At 45.9% G+C, this 23,676-nt stretch overlaps 1 protein-coding gene across 2 annotated transcripts; it reads right to left on the bottom strand.

The window, feature by feature from the left end:
* Window positions 1-771: 771 nt before the first annotated feature.
* Window positions 772-3,238, bottom strand: LOC131245887 (cocosin 1-like). Of its 2 annotated transcripts, XR_009171030.1 has the most exons (5): window positions 2,875-3,238; window positions 2,343-2,598; window positions 1,810-2,253; window positions 928-1,409; window positions 772-862 (listed from the first exon to the last, which is right to left on the bottom strand). XR_009171030.1 is itself a non-coding variant. In XM_058245638.1 (4 exons), exons 1-4 carry the CDS (start codon window positions 3,195-3,197, stop codon window positions 1,014-1,016), a joined length of 1,419 nt encoding a protein of 472 aa, XP_058101621.1. In that variant the 5' UTR covers window positions 3,198-3,238; the 3' UTR covers window positions 772-1,013. The 2 variants fall into 2 exon arrangements, 1 of the variants encoding a protein (XP_058101621.1); XM_058245638.1 differs by having other exon boundaries at window positions 772-1,409.
* Between the last annotated feature and the right edge of the window lie 20,438 nt (window positions 3,239-23,676).

Here is a 23,676-nt window from a genome sequence, read left to right as displayed (position 1 = left end):
GGCTTTAGCTACAAATCAATTAGGTTTTAACCACAGATTAAATCCGTAGTATAATTGCTACAGATTTAATCCGTAGCCAAAAACTTTCAAAGTCCGTGCCCTTTACTCGATTTTTTGGTAGTGGCTCGACCGGCCAAGCACTACTCGACTCGAAGTCTAGCGAGCATAATTTTTTCGATGTCCGAGATACTCGACCGGTCGAGGGGCTGGCTTGACCGGTCAAAGGAGTCCTTTCACCAGTCGAATCCCTAGCTCGATTAGTCGAGGGTTACACAGATTCTGCTTGAATTTTGCGCGGACTACGTAAATTCGAGGTGATTTTAAATAGGTGCGTAAGTGAAGTTTCCTAAACTATAAATAACGGTACCTAGGGCTATTCTAAAGAATTATAAGGCTTCTTAAAGGTATTTCAAGGGTTTCTAAAGGGGTTCTAGCGTTATCAAAGGGTGTAGCAAGGGTGAGATTCGAGACTGCTTGAATCGGGTGAATCCTCTCTCTTGTAATTTCTATTTCATGGTGGATTTTTGTCGCTTTGTGCCATGATTTTTTCCCAAAAGGATTTTTCACGTTAAATCTTTGTGTTCTCTTGCGATTGCTTATTACTCTTGGATATCTATCCTAGATCTAGATCTGTGTGATTTCGCAGCACAAACGCCTAACATCCAGTGCCATCCTAAAATTGTTTTTTGTTTTTTTCCCCTTCTACCTCCACACTTAAACTCACACGCTCACACACGTGCATACAAGTACATGCTGAGACCAGCAAACAGATTAACTTAAAAAGGAAAGGATATATATTATATTTATAGAGTGATAACACCACTTTTACAGCCAGCCTCCATGAACATGCACGTACTCAAACCTTTATTTATAGAGTGATAGTACCTCTTTTACAGCCAGCCTCCATGCACATGCACGTACTCAAACCTTTATTTTCTGACTAAAGAAGATAAAACCGTAATAAACTTATATAGATAGTAAGACTTTAGGAGACCCGTCCCGTCTCAAACTCTTCATGCAGCAGCTCTTCCTTGGGTCCTAGAGCTTGGTGCGAACACCACAGTCTCTTGCCCCCTGTTGTACTTCAACCTCCTCGCTTCCTCCCTAGAGATCCTGAACGAATTCATCAGTACATCCTCCGGCATGGCGCGGATGGCCGACGCCTTCCCAACGATCGGGCTAGTCATAGCATTATCGTTGGTCTTGAAGGCCACCCACTCAAACCCTTCATTACCGGCCTGCTTCACAACAGCAAACGCCTGCGGGATGACCACCATCTGACCCTCTCGGAGCTCGCTATCGAAGACAGCCCGCCCGTGGTTGCCTACGATCTGGATCCGACCGTTGCCCCGGGTGGCATACACCACGCTGTGGGCGTTCAGGTTCCAGTGAGGTGCCATGAGCGCGTTCTGCATGAGTCGAGGGCAGTTTAGTGATTAAACAAGAACTGAAAAACTAGCATTAGTTACAAAGAGCAATGCTAATTGCACCATTGGTTTCTTTCACGTTCAGAATGTGGGAATTTCCGAATCGCTCATCTGGAGGAGCCCATCATATATAACTCATAGCCTGAGAATGAGGCTGATTAGATAATACTAACCACTCGATTCAAGGAGAAAGATATCGCTACTCAGTTCTCTTTTTGGGCCATGTTCCTATCAAAAAACGAAGATTATCCGGTAATCCTGATTTTGGGTCATGGCCATATGGTGGGGTAGTCCAGTATGAACGATTGTGATCTTGTATACATCTGCCACGTGTCAGTTGCACACCAAATCTAGTGCAATTTGGTTTGAATATGCTTAATACCCTGTAAAGAACTCCTCTTTCAGCACTCAATTGGATAAAGTTGAGGACGGGTAGCTTCTGGCTATTGAGACTGCTGATGCGGCCACCTTGTGGGTTGTATACGTCAGCACGGGTGGGGTCCGCAATGTTCTCCATCAGTCTGGAGCTGCAAACGGTCTCTTCCAAGCCGTTCAAACTCCTTTGCTGTTGTTCTTCATCCTCTTCTCTCCTTGGTGGCCTCACCACCTGCAGCCCATTTTCGACGTTGACGATATTGCCCCTCTGGTCATCCTCGTTCTGGAGCTTTCTCGCCGTCTCTCTGCTCACGCCGAAGGCCTCTGCCAACGTATTCACGTCGAAGCCGCTAAAGATGTTTTGTTTCCTACCCTGCTCCTGGCGTCTGGACCGCAGCGATTCGCTCTCCTGTTGCTGCTCGTATAGCTCGGTCCCAGCTATGTGGAATCTCTACAGTTTAATACAACATGGTGCATGATGATCGATTGATGGACGTTGAACCATACTGATAATTGAATGAACGGATTGTATTTGCTTACCCTGAGATTCTGATCGAGCTGGTTGGCGAAGCTGCTGGTATCCAAGACAGAGACAGCAACAACAGGTGTCTCGCCGTCATTGTAGCACCAATGGGCCACGCCAGCTGGCAATGCCACGATGTCTCCTTCTCGGAAGTGTCGGATTTTCTGATGTTGGTCCCTGAATCGCTGGCTCCGGCTCTCTTCAGATTGTTGGGACTGTTGGACGCTCTGGAATGACTCAGGGCATCCAGGGAAGATTGCACCGGTTATACCTCTACCTGCATGAATGAAATCATCAGCTTTGAGCGCATAAAAATAAGTAGGTCACCAGCTTGACTGTTCATCAGGTGGGTCCCATGGTAGGTCGACCACTACACGATCAGACGATCCTAATCATGTGGACCGTTCTGAATTCGAAGCTGACGGGTGTCTGCATTCTTGTAAGATCATCTGCATTCTTGTAAGATCATCCCATCAGGGAGATTTTATTTTTTTTTTTGTATAAAAGAAAAGAAAATGAAGATGAACATGGAGCAAGGGATACAGATACAAGCCTTGGACGATGTAGATTAGACGTGGTGCATTGGCGAAAGAAGGCAAGAGAAGGCCTCTGGGCTGGATAGTATGGCGAGTAGCAGCGACACCAGCGCAATCAAACTGGTCGTGGTTCTCATCCCAGTACTCGGTCACACCAGCTTCGGCCTCGATCCGCCTGTTGGGTTCGAGCGCGCTCATGCTCGGGATTAGGCACTCGCTCTGTTGGCGGAACCTGCGCTGCGAAGGCTGCTGCTGTTGCTGCTGCTGTTGGGCCACAGACCAATGGCACAAGACAAGGAAGCAAAGTGCAAGAGAGAAGAAAATGCTATGAGCCATTGGGTGCAACAAAAGAGAGTTGGTGTAAGCTGTGGTCTGAGTCTGAGGGTTGAAAGCGTTTAGCTATTTATAAGAGGAGAAGCTGGTTTTGGCTTCGACGCATAAGCGAGTTTGGTAGGAGATTCTCTTGCCATCTTGCACGCTGCATGGATGGTGTTGATGCAATTATCTGGTTCGTCCTCCTGGATCCTTGTATGCCTGCACAGAAAAAGGACAAAGGAGACCCTGGCTAGCGCAGGGGACCCTCCGATGCCAAAGTCAGGCCTGGACTCGGGGTCTTAAAGTATTGAAAAGTCTTTTGGAGGAATTTGTTTTCGTACCTCTCAAGGTGAGGGCCCCTCCTTCTTTTATAGCTGCTGGGGCATTTAATCGTACGAGGATTCTCTTCCTGGTATTGTGCGCGAGATCTTCTCCTGGGATCACGGAATCTTCTCCTGGGATCACGGAAACAGGATCGTGCCCATCTCATGCCTTCATCCGATCCCGTGAGCTTCGGGATCGGGAATCTTATCCCAAGACATCCGGAGTGCGGCTTCATCTTGTGACGGTCGATCCGATAAAGAGGTCCGCCCGAAGCATGCCCGAGACACTGACGACCCTACCGACCCGTCGGGGCCGACTCAACCTTTGCCTCGGTCTAGCGAATAACTCCTCGGATTTGACACATCCTTTGGTGGCCCGAGGCATTTAGTCCGAGTCTGCGGACTTGTATGTTTTGTCCCCAACAAGAGCCCCCTAAAATTTAAGTGAATTTTCATATGACACTGAGGAGTAGCGAGTGCTGAGTCGGTTCATAACTTAGTCCGAGACGAGAAGTAGTCGTTAAGCGCATTCATTGAGACCTTTGATGGGGACGGTTCAGCTTCTGACATCGTATGCGCCGTCAGCTATCAAATCGCAGGTCCCGCCAATGAGGATTGGACACGTAGTAAAGCTATTATTGTTGCTAGTCGGCGTGCTCCACGTGTCGAGTGGGGGAATCGATGCAGGCGTCGAATCATTTTCCCATTAATGTCTCCGCCGTAGGGCGACCTTATAAAACGTCAGGGGTCCCGCACTTCGAACTTTTACTGCTCTTGCCATTCTCGCTCTGCGTTTTCTCTGGGATTTGCGTAGCCTTTCATCTCCTTCCTTTCTTCTCTCTTTATCGTCGGCACTTCTTTCCGCCACTGTTCCTTTCTCTCCGGTGAGTTTCTCCTTCCTCTTTATTACATAATAATAATGGCGGATAGGAGTTCTCAAAGCCCCCAGGTGGGAGTTTCCGGAGACGAAGGCGAAGCGCAACGTTTTTGGAACGTTGCGGAATCGCCCTCTTTACTAACGGAGATAGCAGTGGATGCCAACGCTGCTTGTATGCCTGAGAGAGTCACCGACGATCAGGCGGAGCGCCCTGCTTCCGTCGTTCCTTCCCGTGGCGGGTCATCCTTATTAACCCGCCCGGGGAGGCCCAACTTACCAAGGGACATGGAGGAAGATGAAGAGGAAGAAGATGAAATTTTAATCGCCGGAGGAACCCCTGACCCAGTTCCTGCTGATGAATCGGCGCAGGCCGAGTCTGAAGGGGAAGAATCGGGGGAAGATTTAAGCGGTCCGGTTCCTTCAGTCTTGACTGAGGCGGACTTGGACAGAATTCGAGTCGGGTATCATATCCCCGAGTCGGTCATCACGTATCTTCCTCGCCCGAATGACCTGCCAGATCACCCTCCTGCTGGGGCAGTCGCAATTTACCAAGTATCGATGCGGTGCGGCTTGCGTCGCCCCTTGACCATCGTCAGGGAGTTTTATCTCGCATACTGATTGCCCGGCGAGATAGTCCCGAATGGGTGGAGGAACTTACTCGGATGTGCGGTGTTGTGGGCTGAGATGGAACAACCACCACTTACAGTCGACGAATTTCTCCACCTGTATCAAGTGCGGGTAAATCCGAACTACCCCGGCTTCTACGTCTTCGCTGCTTGGCGAGGCGGAGGCGGTTCCCCGATAACCGACCCTCCCACTTCCAACAAACATTGGAAAGAGCGTTGGTTCTGGGCATGTGGTCGATGGGAGACGGACGAGTCCGGGTCTTGCGAGGCTCGTGTCCCTCGGACATTTCAGAGAGCAGGTGACTTGGGTCTTCTCTCCCTCGCCCTTTTTCATTTTTTTTTTTTTTTTTTTGTTTTTGTATGACGGACTTGTGTTTGGCAGATATTCCGAAGAAGAAGCCGAAGCTCGGCAGCACTGCCTCGGCTCGGATCAAAGAGTTGAAGTCGTTGGATCCGAGGGACAGGTCTTGGAAGGTGCTTCTTCAGCCGGAGCGCCTTCACCTTGCAGGTCTGGACTCGGAAGTTACAGGTAATTAAGAACGAATCTTCTGAACTTTTCAAATTTCCGCCGACTTACTTCGCCTTGCTCTCCCCCTCCTTTTTTTTGTTTTTGCAGATCTGCCCGAAGCTCGTCCCAACCTAAGGATTGTCCCCGAACCGGAGATGACTGGAGCTCGTCCTGCCCTTAGACCAGTCACGAAGTTGAAGGCTCCTCCACGGTCAGTTCTTCTTTCAGAGCCTCGGCCACCGAAGAGGCAAAGGGTGCCGCGGAAGGAGAAAGAGCCAGCGAGCTCTTCTGCCCCTCCGGTCGTCGTGATTCCCGACCCGGACGAAAGGGCGGAAGAGACGGCGATTGCTGCTTCGGATCCTTAGGCGGCACCTGACTCGGCACGCGTTGAGACGACGGTGCCGAGTCGGGAAGGAGAGACCGGGGCCACGACCTCAAGGGGGGAGGAAGAGACGAGGACTGCGTCCTCCCGAGGGGAAGAGACGAACCAGGAGGGGCCGTCAATCCTGCAACAAGTGGTGTCGGGGATGGTTCCTTGGGCCCTGGCCCATGGGTGTGAAAGAGAGTTCGTGAAACTCTACAACGCCCCGTCATCGCACGTCAGCCACGCTGCCCGGATGCTCTTTGAACTCGCTCCTTGCTTAATCAAGGCCGGCAAGGAGCTATCCTCAACTCATCGGCTACAGGCTCTTCTGTCTGAGGCCGAGATCCGTCGGCGTCCTGACAGGCGAGGCGTCTCTTGCTCGGAAAGCCGCCAAGACGCGAGGGCGAGGCGGCTTCTTCCGTAAGGGCCTCGACGAAGCGAAGGCGAGGTCGCTCAGCACGGTTCGACTCTCCAAAGCCGAAGAGGAGAATCGGCGAGTTCTAAATCCATGCTTCGTGCGCGGATGACTTAGCTCGGGCTAAGCTTGAGGCGGCGAGGCATATCAACAGGCCGAGGAGAAGACTCGGGAGGCCGAGACGGCTAGGGACCAGGCCGTCCAAGCATTCCTTGAGTCGGCCGAGTTTGAGGACGAGAGGGATCGCCTGTTCCAGAGCGGATACCTGGAATGCGTCAAGGATATAAAGAAGTCTTTTCCTGACCTTGACCTTTCAGAAATCGAAGGCGGGGCAGCCTCAGAATCCGAGAATCCGGACGCCGCCGCTGAAGACACAACTGCCGGGGACGGGGCCGACGCATGAAGACTTTGGTTTTTTTTTTTTATATGTAAATATTTTTTTGCTCCGATGTATTCGGTTGCTTTTGTACTTACACGTATTCGGACGAATGAAAAAGCATGTCTTTAAACATCAAATAGTAAGCTAAGGATAGTAGACCTTGAGGTGTTCAGCGTTCCATGGATGAGGCAATGACTGTCCGTTCAGGTCTTCCAGCCGATATGTTCCTGGTCTAATGGTGCCCGAGACGATATAGGGTCCTTCCCAATTGGGTCCCAGTGTACCCGACCCAAACTCCTTAGTGTTGGAAAACACTTTCCGAAGAACCATATCTCCCCTTCGGAATCTTCTAATCTTAACTCGGGTATTGTAGAACCGAGTCACTTGTCGTTGTCGAGCCTCCGTGCGCAGCCTCGCCCTTTCCCTTTGTTCGTCCAGAAGGTCGAGTCCGAGTGCAAGGAGTTCTTCATTCTCTTCGCATTGAATAAGGTGATTCGAGCCGAAGGTAATCCGATTTCGACGGGAGTGACGGCTTCCGCCGTAAGCGAGTGAAAACGGGGTTTCTCCTGTGGCCGTTCGGGTTGTAGTTCGGTAAGCCCAAAGAATTTTCGGGAGCTCTTCGGCCCATGCTCCTTTGGCCCGGCCAAGCTTGGTCCGAAGATGTTGCTTGATAATCTTGTTAACTGCCTCGACTTGTCCGTTGGTTTGAGGGTGATGCGGTGATGAATAAATATTCCTGATCCCGAGGTTCTTGCACATCTCACGAAAGCTCCTATTATCAAATTGCCTTCCATTTTCTGTAATAATGGTACGGGGTACTCCGAATCGGCAGATAATGTTTTTCCATACAAACTCGGTGATCTTCGGCTCGGTTATTTTAGCTAATGGCTCTGCCTCGGCCCACTTCGTAAAATAGTCCACTGCTACCACAGCAAACTTGGTCTGCCCTTTTCCCATAGGGAGCGGTCCTATGAGGTCGATGCCCCATTGTGCGAAAGGCCAGGGACCAGTCATCGGCGTCAGTGCCTCGGGTGCTTGCCTCGGAATTGCCGCAAACCGTTGGCATCTGTCGCATTTTTGAACGAGCTCACGAGCGTCGTGTTGGATAGTGGGCCAGTAGTATCCCTGTCGTAAGACCTTGTAGGCGAGGGATCGCCTCCAGAGTGGTTTCCGCAGATTCCTTCATGAATTTCCCGTAACACATAGTTTGCCTCACTGGGTTTGAGGCAGCAGCAACGGGGCGTAGTATCCTTTCTTATAAAGGGTCCCGTTGAGTATGGTGTACCGGGAAGCTCGGATCCTAATTCGTCGGGCCTCGGTGCGATCTTCGGGCAACTGTCCTTCGTCCAGGAATTGGCGGATTGGATCAATCCAGGATGGTTCCGAGTCGATTGTATTGACGGCCTCGCTACTTGGCTCGGCGATACTTGGGTTATCGACGTATTCGACGTGGACGGACCTGAGTATATCGTCTTCTTCGGCCGAGGCGAGCTTTGCTAGCAAATCGGCTTTGCTGTTTTTCGTACGAGGTATCCGAGTTACACGACAGAATTGAAATCCATTGATAAGTTCTTTCGCTTTCTCCATGTAAGCCCTTAGCCGGTCTTTCCGTGTCTGGTATACACCGGTAACTTGGTTAACAACCAACTGAGAGTCGCTGAAAACGCTTAGGTGCGTGACCTCCATGCTAGCGGCGAGTCGGAGGCCGAGTAGCAACGCTTCATATTCCGCCGTATTGTTCGACGCTTGAAATCCAAGTCGTAAGGCATACTGTATATAGGTGTGATCGGGGGTTTCCAGCACCACCCCAGCCCCACTGGCCTTCGAGTTGGAAGAACCGTCGACATACAGATTCCATGGAATAGGGCAAGGGGAAGCGGTCGAGGCGGGCACTGCATCGACCTTCGGCGTATCGTTCACTGAGAGTTCGGTTGAAGGTGTTCCTTCGGCGATAAAATCAGCTACGGCTTGCCCTTTGATTGCTGCCTTTGGTCGGTATTGAATATCAAACTCACTCAGCTCGATAGCCCATTTGGTGAGTCGGCCGGAAGCTTCTGGTTTTTGCAGTACCTGGCGAAGCGGAAGGTCGGTCATTACAATGATGGTGTGGGCATGGAAATACGGCCTAAGCCGCCGAGATGAAGTTATTAAAGCCAAGGCAACTTTCTCCAAGCTTGGGTATCTTGTTTCTGCCGGCAGTAATGCTTTACTGACATAGTAAACCGGCAGTTGCTTTCCTTCAGATTCTCGTATCAAAGCCGAGCTAACAGCTGCCTCGGACACGGCTAGGTAGAGGAGCAACGACTCCCCTGGTTCGGGTTTTGATAAGAGAGGTGCAGAACCGAGATATGATTTTAATTGCTGGAATGCTGCTTCACACTCTTCCGTCCAACCCATCGCTTGTCTCCCTTTCAATTGATTGAAGAAAGGGAGACATTTATCCGTAGCTCTGGACAGGAATCGATTAAGTGTTGCGACTCGTCCGGTCAATCTTTGGACGTCCTTAATGGTTTTGGGGGATTCCATATCAATCAGAGCCTTTATCTTCTCAGGGTTTGCCTCTATTCCTCGCTGACTGACTAAGAAACCGAGGAATTTTCCAGAGCCTACTCCAAAAGCACATTTACTTGGATTCAGCTTCATCCGGAACTTCCGTAGGATTAGAAACATTTCTTCAAAATCATTCACATGATCCGCCGCGTGTATGCTCTTGACAAGCATGTCGTCGATGTATACCTCCATGGTTCGGCCTATAAGTCGAGCAAAAATTTTGTTAACTAACCTTTGATAAGTTGCACCGGCATTCTTCAGACCAAATGGCATCACTCGGTAACAATAAAGGCCTTTGTCGGTGACAAAGGTAGTTTTTGATTTATCTGTTTGATGCATTACAATTTGATTATATCCCGAATAAGCATCCATGAAGCTAAGGAGCTCATGTCCGGCTGTACTATCTACTAGCTGGTCTATCCTCGGAAGCGGAAAGCTATCTTTGGGGCAGGCTTTATTCAAGTCGGTATAATCAATACAGACTCGCCATTTCCCGTTGGACTTCTTCACAAGCACGACATTCGCGACCCACTCGGGATAGTGTATTTCTTCTATGAAATTAGCCTGTAGTAGTTTGTTGACTTCTTTCTCGATGATGGCGTATCGTTCAGGGCCAAGTCGTCGCTTCTGTCGGATCGGTCGATATGACGGATCGGCGTTAAGTCGGTGAGTCACCACGGAGGGGTCGATCCCTTGCATATCTTCATGATTCCAAGCGAATACGTCGGCGTACTCTCGGAGCAAGGCGATCAGCTTTTCTCTCAAAGGGGACTGCAGAGATGAGCCAATTCGCACTGTCTTGGATCCATCTGTTTTGACTAAGGGGACCGAGACAAGATCCTCGACCGGCTGTCCTCGTTCATAATTCTCGCCCGAGGGTCCAACGATTCGATTGTTAATATGTTGGTCGGAATCTTGTCGGCGGCTCCTTTTACAGCTATCATGTAACATCGCCTTGCGTCTTGCTGGTCTCCCTTAACAATTCCGACTCCTGACTCGGTCGGGAATTTCATTGTAAGATGGTATGTGGATACCACCGCCTGGAGGAGACTCAATGAAGGTCGGCCGAGTATCGCATTGTATACCGAGGGTTGATCGACGACCAGGAAGTCAATCATCATCGTCGTCTGATGTGGAGCATTGCCAGCAGTGAGTGGTAATGAGACAGTTCCTTCAGGCAGCACCTGTCCTCCGGAAAAACCGATCAACGGGGTCCGAACTGGGCGCAGTGTGGATCGTTCGATCCCCATTTTGTCGAACGCCGGGGTAAATAACACGTCTGCAGATGACCCCGTATCGACTAGTATACGAAACACCTTTCGGTTAGCGATAGTCAGGGTGACAATCAATGCGTCATCGTGGGGGTGATAGATGCCTCGGGCATCTTCTTCTGTGAACGAGATGCAATATCTTTCTCTTTTCTTCTCCTTTGATGGCCGATCTATAATCATGAGCTCGGACTGAGGCTGACTAAGTTTTCGTGCGTGATTCCTTCGCGCGTTGTTTGAGTCGCCCCCACATTGTGGACCGCCGATAATCGTCCGGATTTCTTCCATAGGCTGACTCTCGGTCGGGCGCGCCTCAGATGCCCCAGCTTTGACCATATGTTCTCTGAGTCGGCCGTCTTTTATGAGTCTTTCGATCTCTTCTTTTAAGTGACGGCAATCACTTGTGTTATGCCCGTGATCGCGATGATAATGGCAGTACTTATCCTTATCCCGCCGATTAGGATTACTCCTGAGCTTACTTGGCCAGCTAACAAAGCCTTCGTTTTTTATTTCCATCAGTACCTCTTCCCGAGTCTTATTCAGGGGAGTATATGTGAATTTTCGATCCGGCCGTTGTCCTGACCTTCGCTCGTCACGTGCGTGAACCTCTTTGCGTTTCCTTCCCCCGGCCGAGTCGGCTTCTTTTCGGGCCGACTCTTTGGCCGAGGTTTTGGTTTCACGCAGGATTCGCGCTTCCTCAGCGTTGGCATATTTATCGGACCGTGACATAAATTCTGCCAGAGTATCGGGCGGAGTTTTGTCTAGAGATGCCAGGAATGGCTTATCCCTAACTCCTTGCATGAGTGCATTGAGGGCCGTTTCTTACGAATGTTTCAGAACTTGAAGGGATTCGAAATTAAAACGCTTGATGTAATCTTTCAATAGCTCTCCCTGCTTCTGAACTAGGTTATTCAGATGTGCAGGGGGCTTTAATTTTTTCTTTCCGCCGATGAAGTTGGTGAGGAAGGCGTTGCTTAGCTCAACGAATGAACTGATGGATTTTGGCTTCAGCTGTTTGAACCACAATCGAGCTACATCAGTCAATGTAAGAGAAAAGGCCCGACACATTACTGCATCCGAGGCATCATGGAGTTCCATATAGGTTCTGAAGCACTCAATATGCTCGGTCGGGTCAGTCTTGCCGGTGAAAGGAGTGATTTGAGGTAATCGAAACCTCTCGGGCAATCGGGCTTTCATTACCGAGTCCACAAAGGGGGACGCTTTCGCTTCGGACCCGGTTGAATATACATTCCGGCCGTGCTTTATGTCTGCCATCTCTTTTGCCATCTCTTCCCGCACTTCTTTTTTGAAATTTTGAATGTCGGCTTTCCAAGGTTTGCTGCCGTGCCTTCCATGGAAGGGCGATTGCGCCTTCTTCGTTCTATTTCGTGCCGAAGATCAGTCGGGGGGAGGGAGGCGTTGGCTGACTGCGCTGGAGATGGTTCTGACCCGCCTTGGGGTTGGCTCGGCCGGAAAGACTGCGGCGCAGAAGGTTGAGGATCAACCGCCGCCGTCGGTACGCGCGCCGTCTCCCCTTGAGGATGCGGGAGTGGCTGCATTTGCTGCTGATACATTCGTTCCAGCATCTGTTTCATCGTATTCATATCGGAACGGATTTCTTGAACCTCCTTGTCCAACCGCCCATCGTCGCGACCCCGCTGATTGTTGCTTGTTCCGGTCGCCCCTCGTCGGCGGTTGTTAGGTGCGTTCTGGGGGGGGAACGGCGATTGGACCGGGGGGCCCTGTAATCGCGTTCTCATTCAAATCTTCTTCGGGACCGTCCTTCTAGTCATCACCATTGGACTCAATATAGAGGTACGGGATGGCCTTTTGCACGTTCCCACAGACGGCGCCAAAGTGTTGAGCAAATATCCGGTTCGTCCTCCTGGATCCTTGTATGCCTGCACAAGAAAAGGACAAAGGAGACCCTGGCTAGCGCAGGGGACCCTCCGATGCCAAAGTCAGCCTAGGCGGGGTCTTAAAGTATTGAAAAGTCTTTTGGAGGAATTTGTTTTCGTACCTCTCAAGGTGAGGGCCCCTCCTTCTTTTATAGCTGCTGGGGCATTTAATCGTACGAGGATTCTCTTCCTGGTATTGTGCGCGAGATCTTCTCCTGGGATCACGGAATCTTCTCCTGGGATCACGGAAACAGGATCGTGCCCGTCTCATGCCTTCATCCGATCCCGTGAGCTTCGGGATCGGGAATCTTATCCCAAGACATCCGGAGTGCGGCTTCATCTTGTGACGGTCGATCCGATAAAGAGGTCCGCCCGAAGCATGCCCGAGACACTGACGACCCTACCGACCCGTCGGGGCCGACTCAACCTTTGCCTCGGTCTAGCGAATAACTCCTCGGATTTGACACATCCTTTGGTGGCCCGAGGCATTTAGTCCGAGTCTGCGGACTTGTATGTTTTGTCCCCAACAGATGGTTTGGGCTGGTATGCGGAGTCGTGGCGCCTCATAGTGTTAGTTTGGTAGGGAGTTTTGTCTCTGTATTTTTCTTTCCGCATGCAGGCGGGGTGCCTAGCTTTTTGTTGTGAACTGCCACGTAAGTACCATTCTGGCATGGTTTTTTTTACTCAGCAGTGTAAAGCACACAAGCTCCGTGGGATCCACGATGATTTATACGTAAATCGATTCGGTCCATCGGGTGAGAATAATTGTTTTAACCGTACCTAAAAAAATATCAGCCCGAATATATACTCTGATGAGCTACATCAATGGGAACAGTGTATAATTGCTCACACGGTGTGGCCCAGCCGATATTTCGATCAGTATGATTTTTTATTTTTTTTCACTTCATCCTAATGAGTTACAGCTGATAAAAGGTTTGATGAAAGATACATACCATGGTGACCCCACAAAAAAGCCTATGGTTGGCATCCCATCCCTGTTGTTCATTGTGGTGTAAGTACACCTGAATTGTGATTCTCGCTGATTTGTACGCTAAATTCTAGAATCTAGTGTAGAAACCGATGGACGGAATGGATTTTACATATTATGTCATGGTGGGCTCGGCAAGCTTAAGTATTTAACCAGATGTGTAAAACAGGTTTTCTAGAGGATATTCTATCCATGCACCGGAATCGTAGACAACACATGGTATTTAGCAATGCCTAGAACTCCCAAGCTCGATAGCGCAATGGGGTCCACGATGTTGTACATAAGAAATCCACTTCCTTCGTCAGGAAAGAACCATTATTTGTACTGGGCCTACACAATATAAAGCCAGAATAAAAACTGATACTGTTCCACCAATAGCAACCACATAAAATTGAGACATGGATGGCCAGCGAAAACCCTTTGGCAGGAAATTTCGGCCCCGGCTTCGGTGGATCCACCGAGGTGCGTGGTAACCCTGACTGTGGGGCACACCTTGGTGTACGTGACTACATATATCCAAGATCGTTCCTCTGTATTAAAAACTCATTTCAGGGCATGATCCAAAAAAATGAAGCAGATCCAAATCTCAGGTGGACAAAAAGTGGTAATTGACCATTAAAACTTCTTGTAGGCCACGGAAGCTTTGGATCAAGATGATATTTGCATGGTCGCTTCATACATGTACCTTATCAACACATTGGATGGTAAATAAATATTACAGTGGACTCCACCGAGTTTTTAGTGGTAGGGATTCAATCACAACGGCTTCCAATGGTGAGCTCCCCCTAAGATTTGGGCTTGCTTCATTTTTTGGGATCATGCCCTAAAATAAGTATTGAAAAAATAGTTGGAGGTGTGGCTTTAATGCGCATACATCACTGTGAGCCCCATAGTCAGGTGGTCTCGCCCACCTCGGTGGATGGGATCTCTCACCTAATCCGCTCCCGGAACTTCCTGCTGTGGAAAGCTTGGTGGGGCCCGAAATTCAGCCAGTCTATAAACCCTAAGTGTGTGTTCACACCATCCATCCCTTTTGACAGCTTGTCTTAAGGAATGATTCTAAAAATGAAGCAGATACAAATCTTAAGTGGACCACACCAGGGGAACATCGGCGATTGAATACCCATCATTAAAAACTTTTTAGGGACTACGGGAATGTTTATTTCTCATCGAACCAGTTGATAATGTCGCAAAAACCTAGATAAAGGGACCACACAAATATCAGCTTGATCCAAAACTTTTTGTGGCCAACAAGTACTTTGCTTCATTGTTGGGATTGTGCCCTAAAATAAGCCATCAAAATGGATGGATCATGTGGATGTAAGGCACATACATCACGGTGAGCTCCACAGTCAGCGATCCAATGACCCTCTGCTGGATGGTTGTCATAACACCTTGGTTTGATTCGGACATGGAAAGTTGCGGGTGCATAGCTGAGATCTGCACCGTGTGTTTGGAATGAGCCTCTTCACAAAATCTTGAGATAAGTGGATCATGATTCAGCTTGTGAAATTGGGACACTGTTATATCTTAAGTTACTTAATCTACTTATGCCTCAAATAGCTATTTATTAAACAAATAAATATGTTTGGTAAACAACTTACTTATTGGCTCCTTCTCTCTCTTTCGTGTCTATCCAAAAATGTAAAAAAGCTTAAAAAATTAGCTGAAGCGATTAAGTAATAATTTTAAGTACAAAAGTTATTTATAACTAACTAAAGACTAAACTTATCAACTTCTGTAAGTAGAAAAAATAACTTACTTGGTGGTATCCAAATGGGCCTAAATGACTGGATTCGGGTGCTGAGTTCAGCCCAAGCCTAGCCCATAAATTGGAACTAGCCTGGCCGGCATGACCTGCCAAAACAAATAGGCCCCAACCTAGATTATAAATGGCCTAGACCTGAGCCCGGCCTTATCCCAGCCCGACCATCCTCTTTTGTGCAAGATGTGGGCTGTTCATTATCTGTGTGCAATCATGAATATTATTAACAAAAATGCCCTTGCAACCTTAAATGGGCCAGGATGGTCTGGCTCAGGCTGGGCTATACACAGCCTGAGCCTGGCCAGATTAATGGCTAGGAATGGCAATGGGCTGGGTTTGGGTCGTGCTAGTCTAGGCTTGGGCTGGCCTGAGACTAAGACCTAGCACAGCAGGCGCTGGCCAGAAAATTGGCTGGGCAGGGCATTTTTGGCGGGACTAGGCTGATGGACGCATATAGTATGAGCCTGGTCAGATTAATATACTGGCTATGATGGCAATGGGCTGGATTTGGGTCAGGCCATGTAAGACTGGTTTGCCCTGAAACAAGCCCGAGCCCAATAGAGCTGAGCCTGAAAAATTGGCTGGGCCAAGGCCGACCTGACCTAAAATCCCCATTTCTCGGTTTTAGTGTTCGTAATCTATCCATTTATTGAGTAGGCCATACATAAATAAATCGACATTTTAGAGGAATGAAACCAACTGTCCACATTCAAAAATGGATACGTTGCCTAATCAAGGATTGAATGGCATGTTTGTTGGATATGACACATACATATAAAGTCAAGTCAAGATGGGGTTGGGATGTGTCAGGTGAATATGAATGGAGCCCAGGCCTGTCCACCTTGTGGGTCCCACCTTGTATAACACGCCTTCTCACTTATATTTTAAATTTTAAAAAAGAGAGCCTACAAGATTCTCGACTCTCTCTCACTCGATTTGCTATAGGGAAAATTGATCTACTCTCTTGTAACAGAAGAACGATCGACTAATTACAAGATAATCCAAGCTGAGTTGTTCAGAGCATAAGGCGCGGAGACAGAATGACCAACTCTCCCGATGGAGGGACGAGCCCCCAAGATGAGTTGTGTAAGGACAGAGCTCGGTGGGGAAAGTTTCGTCTCACCAAGAACATCTACAACACAAGAGAATGACCCATAAGGCAATGAGCTCGAGATCTAAGCTCTTCCCATCTTTCGAGCTGACCCAAACAACCACCGCCAAAAAGATATAAATAACCTTAGGGGCCCATATCTAAAAAAAGATGACCCAACCTGATCCTGGCCAAAGATCATGCTGCCTAAGACAGGAACAATGACACTTTCAAGAGCAGTTCCTTCCCAAATAGGGACTCTCCAGCGTATCCTACTAAGACATGACTATTTCATATCCGCTCAAAGACCCTATAAATATAGCTACCCCAAACGAGAAGAGGTAAGCTAAAAACCCATAATTTAGCCTTTGATCCAAGTTTATCAACCTAACTTAGGCATTAGAGGGTCCACATTGGAGAGTCCAAATTTGGGGGTCAAAGAGTTTCATAAAATGTTCTTGGTGTATAAATTATTGCCACTCTTCCAACTAACGAAGAAGAGTCAGCGGTTCCAATGGAATGCCGAGGCCCAATTAGCCTTTGACTTGGTTAAGGACCTACTTGAACCTTGGGTACTGATGCCTCCACAGCAAGAAAAGCCTGTTGATATTGTATATGGCAACGATGGAGAGATCGTTAAGTGTGTTAGTTTTTTAAGAAGACGAATTTAGCCGTCAGAGGCCAGTCTACTATCTTAACCGCATATTGAAAAGACCTGATTTGAATTACTCTCATGTTGAAAAGATGTCGCCTAGCCCTACCCTAGTCTTCACTGCTCAAATATTATAGCATTATCTTTAACCTCATTCTGCTCGACTTAGGACTAAAGCTAGCCCGGTCAAATATCTATAATCTCCCTATTAGGATGTGCAACCAAGTGGTGACTTTATTTGTCCACATTCGATATTGCCTCCACTCCTCCCAAAGCTATAAAGGTGAGGCAGACCTACATAAAGGTAACCTTTCTTTGAAACACTTTGGTATTACTCCCGAATTAGAATCCAAATAATGAATGAGAGCACATGGAGCCATCTCATTATCTTCCTGTCAAGAAAAAATATGGTGAACGAGCTGATCTTTCTATCAGTTAATGAAAGAGCCCAATGCAAAAAAAATGCATGTTGGGTCTTTGAAACAGTTCGAATCATTTCGACAATAATCAGTTTGATCTGTTTTACCGAGAAGGTCTACGGTTCGAGTCCGTATAGCCCTATACTTTTTTGTATAGTTTTCATTTCCTAATTAATGCTTGCTTGTGGCTGGCTAGTTGATTGGTTCATAAAAATAGAATCATTCCCACATGCTTATGGAGATTGATCCCTTAGGGCATGAAAATGAAAACAATAATTTATTCCAATGGATCCAATCGGATTGGTATTCTTCTTCATTAATCTTCGTGTGTGAATGACATACGACTTTTTCCTCTTTTCTTGTCCATGATCAAAGATTTAGTGATACACCTTTGCTTTGGTATACCCAAGTCAATTTATGAAGTCAAAATCATAATATGAGCCTGGCTAAAAACTCCAACCTGACCCAACCAAATCAAATCGAATAGTAAGTCACATGGATCTAGTACCTATTCTTGTTCTTGTATTTGTAAGCCGGAGTTTCAAAAACGAAGTTGATAGGCTTTTCTTCGTATAACCGGCCTGGCAAAACAAGTAGTTATTTTTCTGTTTCTGTACAATACTTATTTTTTTGTATTCCAATTTACTCCAATCCAATTGCTCATCATTCCAATTCTACCGATGCAGACTTTATGCAAGAAGATTAGGGGCCATTTGAACTCATCACTTTTTGGTGGAACAACAACCCCAGTTTCAGAGATAATGACTTGGTCCTAATCAATGTTTGCGCCCTCTTCTATTTTTATTTTTATGAGTGGGTCTGTCGAATCGTTCGACAACGCGTGATTCCATTCCATTAGAAGTATCTTCTGTAGATCATTTACAATTCATCCGACTCTACCACTGCACTATGCTCCATTGTGTAGGTTTGTTTCAAAAGAAGCCTTTTTATTGTCACGAAGCCTAACCGTTGGTCTTACTAGATATTATTACATTAACAAGTATTTCGAGTCATTCCAAATCAAGATCTTTAGTCCTGGAAATTGGTCCAAAATGGAATGCTCTTTCAAGACTTCTAACTCTAATTAAATAATTTGATTGTTTCGAGGGGGTAAGGCCGGGGTAGTACAGGTCCAAGTCTCTAATTTGGGTATAGAAACTTATATATAAAGGTTCTTCAAAATTCAACGGATTGAATAAAATCAATTAAGTATAAATCTGGGACAAGGAGAGAGAATCTAATTGGTCAGTGCATTTTGTTTCCATATCGATGTTGAATCAATAAAAGCAATGATCCTCTATATAGGTCTTAATGAAAAGAATACACAAACAGAAGAGGAATTGGATGCCCCGGAATAGCAGCCCCTGGATAAGCCTTTATAATAATAAATAATAATTTTTTTATAAAAAAAAACGGACTAGACATAAACAAAAGAAGCAAAAAAAGGGCCATGATGATGATCCTATGTTTGTTTTCGCCCTGCCCCAATGATGCGCTCCTAGCTTGGGGAGCTACATACCGAAAAAAAGAAACATAAAAAACTTACTATTACCTTGAGAAGAGAATCCCTTAAATCTTACTTCAACCCTAAGATAGGGTTTGGTTAAAGAAGACAAATTTGGATGAGTCAGAATAGTCAAGAATCAATAAATCGCTTGATTTGCAAAGCGGATGATCATGTCCATGTGCTCATCCTCTAGGCATTCCGGTTATTCCAAACCGTAGAGGGTTAGGGTATAAGAGGAAAAATGGATCAAACAAAGAACCCTTAACATGGACTTTGGATGATCATTTCCATAAAGAATTTTTTATCAAAAGATGATGTAATGAACATAGACATGACTCAAATGGATGAATTCTAAGGCATGTGACATATGTCAATTAGATGAAGATTTCTCATTTGGAGTGGATTTGAAGGAGGGTGGACATAGATACACTGCTCCATGTACGATTGATGAGCCAATCCTCTACTATGAATTGTTGGTCTGCAACCAGATAGGGTAGATGTTCGACACACATCACAATGGGGCCCACACAGCTTTGACCTCATAGAAAGTTCCCATGAGGTCGACCTCATAGTACCGTTTTCAATATATATAGGGAAATGGTACTATGCGACCGCATGAAACCTTAATATAAGGTCCAGACGTGTTTGGTCTTCCATCGTTTGATAACAAATTTGAAAACAACACCGTGGAGATGTTATTGCTTTAGGAAAATGCAAAACCAATCAAACCGGCGCTAAGTAATTGATATTTATCAGTTTAAGTATTCAAGTCGCCTACTAAGGCTCATACAGATTGGAATGCCAGCAAATTGTATGTTGTGAACAGATCTAGTGGCCGTCATCAAGTTTCATGGTCACCAGCATGATATATATGTTATATATACACCATCTATTCTTTTATTGGGCTTATAGGTCATAAGCCCAATAAAAAAGCATATTCAAGCTCAAATAAACCCTATCACGGATAATGATGCCAACCGTTGAAACCTTCCTAAGGCCCACCATGATATTTATTTGTTGTCCAACCTGTTTACAATGTCACACAAACTGGGATTAAAGGTCAAAACAAATATAAGCTTGATCCAAAATTTTAGTGGCCCCTAAGAAGTTCTCAACGGTAGGCATTTAATCCCTACTACTTTTTATGTTGTGGTCCACTTTAACTTTGGATCTACCTCATTTTTGGGCTAATGCCCCAAAATAATCTCTCTAAATGGGTGGACAGTGTGGATATAACACTAACATCAAGGTGGGGCCCGCAGAACTTGGTGACGACAACACAATGGGGCACGGGGCACGACGCACACGGATGAGATTTCCTTTGAGAAATTTATGACCTGCACTTGCACCTGCGGAGATTGAATCCCAGGACGAAAATACCCCTCCTTTTCACTGTTGTGGCTTTTCCTCTTCCTTTCCACTGTTTGCTTTTCATCTCCCTTTCCACTGCTGCTTTCACCGTCGTTGCTTTCACCCCCTTTCTTCACTCTGTTTCCGGTAGAAAGACCAAAAAAAACCCATTTTTTAGGCCCCCCTTATCAGCATTTTGTCTTCTTCTGAAAACGGTCGGTCCAGTGAAGAAAGCACGCGCCACTGGTATATTTTAAACTCAGTTGGGCCCACATTGAATGTATGTAGTATATCCAGGTCGTCCATCCATTTTTCCATCTAATTTAGGGGGTTGAACCCCAAATTGAAGCATATCAAAAGATCAAGTGGATCATACCACGGGAAACAGTGGGCATAATGATTTTCTAATTTGCCCCGCTGATTTCATGTTTCCCCCGCTCAATTTCATGTTTGCCTCGCTGATTTTCTAGTTTGCCCTACTCAATTTCATGTTTGTCACATTGATTGTCTAGTTTGCCCCACTGATTTCATGTTTCCCCCACTAAATTTCATGTTTACCCCGCATATTTGCAGTTTTTCCTGCTAAATTTCATATTTCCCCCATTAAATTTCATGATTTGCCCTGCTGAATTTCATGTTTCCCCCGCTGAAAATCAAGTTTGCCCTGATCAATTTCATGTTTTCCCCGCTAAATTTCATGTTTTCCCTGCTGAATTTAATATTTTCCTCGCTGAATTTCATGTTTTCCTCGTTCAATTTCATGTTTACCCCGCTCAATGTCAAGGTTCCCTCCCTCAATGCCTAGGTTCCCTCCCACATATGGGGTTTTGGTGTATACATAATTTGATGAAAATGGAGGGGTATTACATAATCTGATGAACATGATGTATTACAAATAAAACATTATTGTGGGGCGTAACAAACGTAATCGGATTGTGTACTGAGTTAGTCAGTATGCTCCCATTGTACTAAGTAAACTCAGTTGGGCCCACATTGAATGTATGTAGTATATCCACACCGCCCATCCATTTTTCCATCTAATTTTAGCGGTTTAGCCCCAAATTGAAGCATATCAAAAGATCAAGTGAATCATACCACAGGAAACAGTGGGCATAATGATTTCCACCGTTGAAACCATAGTGGGCCCAACAATGATGTTTGTTTGTTATCAAACTTATTCATAAGATCATACAAACATGGATTAATAGAAAACACAATTATAAGCTTGATCCAAAACTTTTGTAGCCCCTAAGAAATGATTAACATTAGAAGTTTAATTCAAAATTTTCATGTGGTGTGGTCCATTTGAACATTGGATACGTTTAGATTTTTAGGCTCAAGCCATGAAATTATCTGTTAAGTTTGCCCCACTGATTTTCTAGTTTGCTCTGCTGAATTTCATATTTTCCCCGCTCAATTTCATGTTTGCCTCGTTGATTTCTTAGTTTGCCCCGCCGATTTTCTAGTTTGCCCCACTCAATTCATGTTTGCTCCACTCAATTTCATGTTTGCTCCGCTAATTTTCCAGTTTGCCTCACTGATTTTTTTATTTTCCCTGCTCAATTTCATGTTTGCCCCGCTGATTTTCCAGTTTGCCCCACTGATTTTCTAGTTTGCCCTGCTGATTTTATATTTTTCCCTACTCAATTTCCTGCTTACCCCGCTAATTTTCTAATTTACCCTGCTGATATTCTAGTTTGCCCCACTCAATTTCATGTTTGCCCCGCTCAATTTCATGTTTGCCCCGCTCAATTTCATGTTTCCCCCACTGAATTTCATGTTTGCCCCGCTGAATTTCTAGTTTGACCCGATCAATTTCCACTTTACCTAGCTGAATTTCATGTTCCCCCGCTCAATTTTCACTTTGCCCCGCTCAATTTCATGTTTCCCTCTCTCAATTTCATGTCTGCCCTGCTCAATTTCATGTTTCCCTCCCTCAAATTATTGCCTACCTCGCTGAATTTTCATGTTTCCCTCGCTCCATTGCTAGTTTGCCTCGCTCAATTTTCATGATTGCCTCGTTCTATTTCTAGCTTGGCTCACTAAATTTTCATGCTTGCCTCGCTCAATTTTCATGTTTACCTCACTCAATCCCATGATAGATAGTGTCGCTGAATGTAGCGAGCACCACATAAAGTCATTCGTATCTTTGAAGCCCTAATCCATATAAGCATACTCTCTCTAGTTGTTTATTTAAAAAATGAACGCATTGCTTACTCTTTATTTCCTTAATTCCTGTATCATTCTCATCTATTATGGAACGTGAGTACTCGGTCCTCAATTTCATGTTTGCCCCACTCAATTTTTAGTTTGCCCGCTGAAGTTCATGTTTGCCCCGCTGAATTTCATGTTTGCCCCGCGCAATTTCATGTTTGCCCCTCTCAATTTCATGATTGAATGGTTTACATTGACGATAGGTCGCCCCATGTGCCATTTAAAACCTTGCAGAATGTTGGGGGCGTTACCAAAACCCATGTATGTGTGTGCACATGGGTATATGTATATCTATGCATATATGTATGTATATGCACTTATATGTGCATGTGTGCAAGCTATATGGGTGGGTAGGATTGGGACAAGCTCAAGTCGAGCCTAACCCATTCATTTATGACAACATCTTCTGACCCAAGACCCATAACTTGACAAACTAAACTTCCCAGAACCTAGCCTATGACAGCTGACAATCAGTAGGGAGATGATACTGACAAGGCATATTTTTATTTCCACCCGTAAATTAAAGTTTTGTCTATATCATTCACATAATTTCTAACTCCCATTTAAGAAGGCTACAATGGCATAAAAATCATGAAAAATCTCCTGAATCGATGTCAGCAAAATCACCCTAGACATATCTTTATTACATGCCGAGTGTTGAATTCGAGTGTAGATATGCAAGGCCCCTCACTGCTCCAAGTACTACTTTCAGTGGACGAGGTCAGTCCATCTTCGATTCACTAATACCTAAATTATCAGTATCAGAAATTATAAGTTAAAAGAACAACAATGGATGAATGGGCATCAGTTGGCTTGAAACAGGTAATGATGATGAGCCTTGCTAAGTCCACACACTTGTGCAATAAAGCTCATGTACACACCACACACTTTCAGAGATGGTTATTCCGGAAGTTGATAAGATTGGCGAACTTGAATCAATGGGATTTCCAATGGCTTGCACAACAAGGGTACTCCATTATTCTAGTGGGGCAATTGATAAGAAGAGTCACTTTTCATTTCTACTTTGCATTTTGTAAGGCTATCATGCTTATGATGAAATCTTCTTTTGTATCTCATTAAGAGGTTCCATTTCTTTTGCCCAAATCACTATTGTTGCTGTCACGAGTTTCTGTTTGATGATTCTCTTGGATGTCTATGAACTTATGCCGCAGTAAGGTTTTGAAATGTTGACCAGGTTTAATTCTAGTACTTATCATCTAATATTTTTGTCTCCTTTTGTTAGACACTTTGGTTGTGGGCTGGCCTAGTTTGGTGTTAGTCTTAGGAGTTGCACTTCACTAATTTAA

This window comes from Magnolia sinica, chromosome 5, assembly GCF_029962835.1.
Source record: "Magnolia sinica isolate HGM2019 chromosome 5, MsV1, whole genome shotgun sequence".
Lineage (NCBI taxonomy): Eukaryota > Viridiplantae > Streptophyta > Magnoliopsida > Magnoliales > Magnoliaceae > Magnolia > Magnolia sinica.
This window is presented reverse-complemented; position numbering and strand designations above follow the sequence as displayed.